We start from the raw sequence: 2953 nt of genomic DNA, 5'->3' as shown, positions 1-2953 counted from the left end.
GCTCTTAAGGGAAAGGCCCAATCTGTGTTCTGCTGTGAAGCCTAGCACTGATCCCATTCAGCTGGTAGACAGTGTCAAAGTCAGACAGGGCTTATTGTGACCAGCCTAAAGTTCAAATATCAGTAGTAAAATATCTCAATGCCTTGAGTGGGAAAGAGAAGTGTTTCCTGAAAGACAGACTGTGCATATTTCAGAAAACATTTAGGGCAGTTTTGAACCTCCGAAGTGTTGTGACACAAACTGATGTTCTGAAGCAGATTCTTTCTGTCAGTTTGGGTGAGTGACAAAATTGTGCATTTTAAGGGATGATTCAGATCATAGAAGGGATGCTGCAACTTTTACTTTTCAGTGGTCTACTCTATGATAGACTTACAGTTCCAAGGTCAATAATGAAACAATCTCCTCTGTTGAAGCTGCTCCAAGCCAGGGGGACTTCGGTGGCTCTGACAACTCTCCGGCCCTTGATATGCAGAAGCCTCTGAGCACTCAGATCATTAGTAACAACATGATTAAATCCAGATGCAACACCACCTGCCTGAATAAAAAGAGCAGCAAGTTTTATTTCAGTTTGATTTTTGCAAATATACTTTTTTTTTTCAGCTAAGCAGGGGAGAAAAATAGTTTATGCAGTGAGAGGTGAGCCAAAAAAAAATATACTGTTTAATAGTGCCAACCACAGACCAGACAGACAGACACAGGGAACACTGCTGCTGTTGAACTCCCAGTTTGTGAGCCTTTATGTGAGGGAGCAGATGTCATCCCTGCTTCAAAGGGTTTCAGATGAGTGGGACAAGGGAAAGCACAGAATTTATCACACTTTCCTGCATCATCCAGACAATAAAGTAATGCTGAACCACACTGTAAGGACAAAAATCAGTAGATTATCAAATGAGGACTGAGGGAAAGCAGAGGAATATGCTGCTACTGTACAAGTTTCCACAACTCCCCTAAATTCAGAGGTCTGAGTGCTTTTAGTGCCTGGTTATGTGTCAAAGAAGGAATCCTTCTACAGCAGCTCTGTGATTTTCTGAAAAGAGTATTTGCAACTTAGGAGGCAACCTAGCAAAGAGCACCAGAAGTGGAGGAAGTGAGACCAAACTATTAATTTACAATCTGTAAGTGTAAATTTAAGACAAACTTCTTCCTGTAAACTGGCTGGGCTGTCTGCCTCTGTGAGGCAGCATTCTCTACTCCTCCAGGAGACTTAAATTTTAGGTTGGAATACAAAGAGTCTCTTGAAATTATAAAGGAAAAAAATAAGTAAAGAGTGGCCATGTCACTATCAAGCTCCTACATAAACAGAGTTAAAAGCTTCAAATTGGTTGTGTAGACTGTGATGAGTTACAAACCTCCATAATGGGGAATAAGGCTGACTGAGCAATGGCTCCAAGAGCTCCTACCACAAGGAGATTCTCAGGAGATACATTACTTAAAAAACAACAGATGTCTTAAAGAGTTTCCTTGTAAAGATTCTGCTTTCAGAAGCAACACAACAAGGAGGCTGACACTACAGCTTTTAGAAGAAAATGTTCATGAAAATTATTTGGGAATTTTTTTTTTTTTTAACTTACCTCAAAGAGAAGAACTACAGTAGGACAGCAAAACCACCATTTTTAGACTAAAGTAAGGTTTTGGTATTTTCCAGTCTGCACTTTTTTAACCACTTAAGCATACTGGGTTCTGCAGTTGAACAAAATGATTCAGTCTACAACACAGAAATGGTTTCTGTGAAGTTTACTGCCTCCCAGAGTGTCCCTACTGTGCGGGACCGTAGACACACAATTAGGAAACCTCAGGATAGCTTGATGTGGGGGGAACATATCACTAGGACAGGTTTCCAGTTATTGGAAGAGACACTGGTAAACAAGCTGCTGCTTTCTGTGTAAGTACTGGGACTCGATAGTCTAGGATAGGTGGTTCAGATCTAAAACAACTAAATACTAAGAAATAATTTTTAGAATTTCAGTAAGAGATACAAAGCAAAAGATTTTACTTAAGGGACAATATTACATATATTTTTAGAATGTATTTTGACAGCCGACTCATTACCTTGTATTTAATTCCTCCTTTGAAGTAGCCCACAAACTCAGTGGACTCATATCCTTGAATTTCTCTACTCTGCACAGGCTTTCCTCCTAAGTAGTCATCCATTTGAACAGCAAAGATAGCTGCAGCTGTGCTTTCATCCTGGGTACATTCTTTCCCTGAAATAAGATGAAATATTATGTCTATAAAGCACTAATAAAACTTTGAATTCTGTTGGAGAAATTGTTTCTATGACAATCAGGCACTGCCTTCAGCAGGTTGTACAGCCCATGTGTGTGTTGCAAAGCATGGCAACATAACCTTGTTCACCAACAGAAGCATGACCATCCAGGTAACTTAACTATTTCTGGAACTGACATTCATAAGAAAAAAAAAAAAAGTAAAAAAAAAAAAAAGGCAGGTTTGTATTTCTTCAGCCACTTTGAAAAACAAAGCATTTAAATTGAGTTTAGCATGACAAGTAACAAACACTAATTATTTTTGGATTTTGGGTTGATGTGCAAAGACCAAGGAAGGTCACGTCGAAGAACTGATCAGATGATAAACCATGTATTTATGCTAAGAGCAACTTGCCAAGCCATAAAGTTAAAATAACTCAAGAGGAGTCCTACTGACACTATAATGCAAGCAAAGGGTATTTTGCTTAGGTATCTTTTATTAGATTGCCCAATACAGCTGGTAGAAAAGCAGCTTTGAGGCTCAGATATTTGCTTCATGACATCACACTGGTTTGTACCTTTCAGAGATTAGCCTCTTCTTAGGATTGTGGCAAAATGGCCTCCTCACACTGCAAAGTAGGCTGTATATTAAACCAAATTTTCAGCATGGACCCATACATTTTTGATGAACACTGCTAGCAGTTTGGATTGGTTCAAGAAGAGTGCAAAGAGGATCAAGTCTTCAAAGC

The 2953-nt window shown here is 39.2% G+C and overlaps 1 protein-coding gene across 1 annotated transcript in view; it reads right to left on the bottom strand.

Annotated features, from left to right (window-relative positions):
- Positions 1–2204, bottom strand: part of LOC104513437 (adseverin-like) — a gene marked incomplete at its 5' end in the record, with an annotated part of 12870 nt that extends 10666 nt beyond the window's left edge. Inside the window, 2 exon segments of the mRNA XM_010156784.1 lie at positions 374–535; positions 2050–2204. Of these exon segments, the coding sequence (XP_010155086.1) occupies positions 374–535; positions 2050–2204 (317 nt within the window).
- Positions 2205–2953: the final 749 nt, after the last annotated feature.

This window comes from Eurypyga helias, unplaced genomic scaffold (genome assembly GCF_000690775.1).
Source record: "Eurypyga helias isolate BGI_N326 unplaced genomic scaffold, ASM69077v1 scaffold9860, whole genome shotgun sequence".
In the NCBI taxonomy this organism is placed as follows: domain Eukaryota; kingdom Metazoa; phylum Chordata; class Aves; order Eurypygiformes; family Eurypygidae; genus Eurypyga; species Eurypyga helias.
This window is presented reverse-complemented; position numbering and strand designations above follow the sequence as displayed.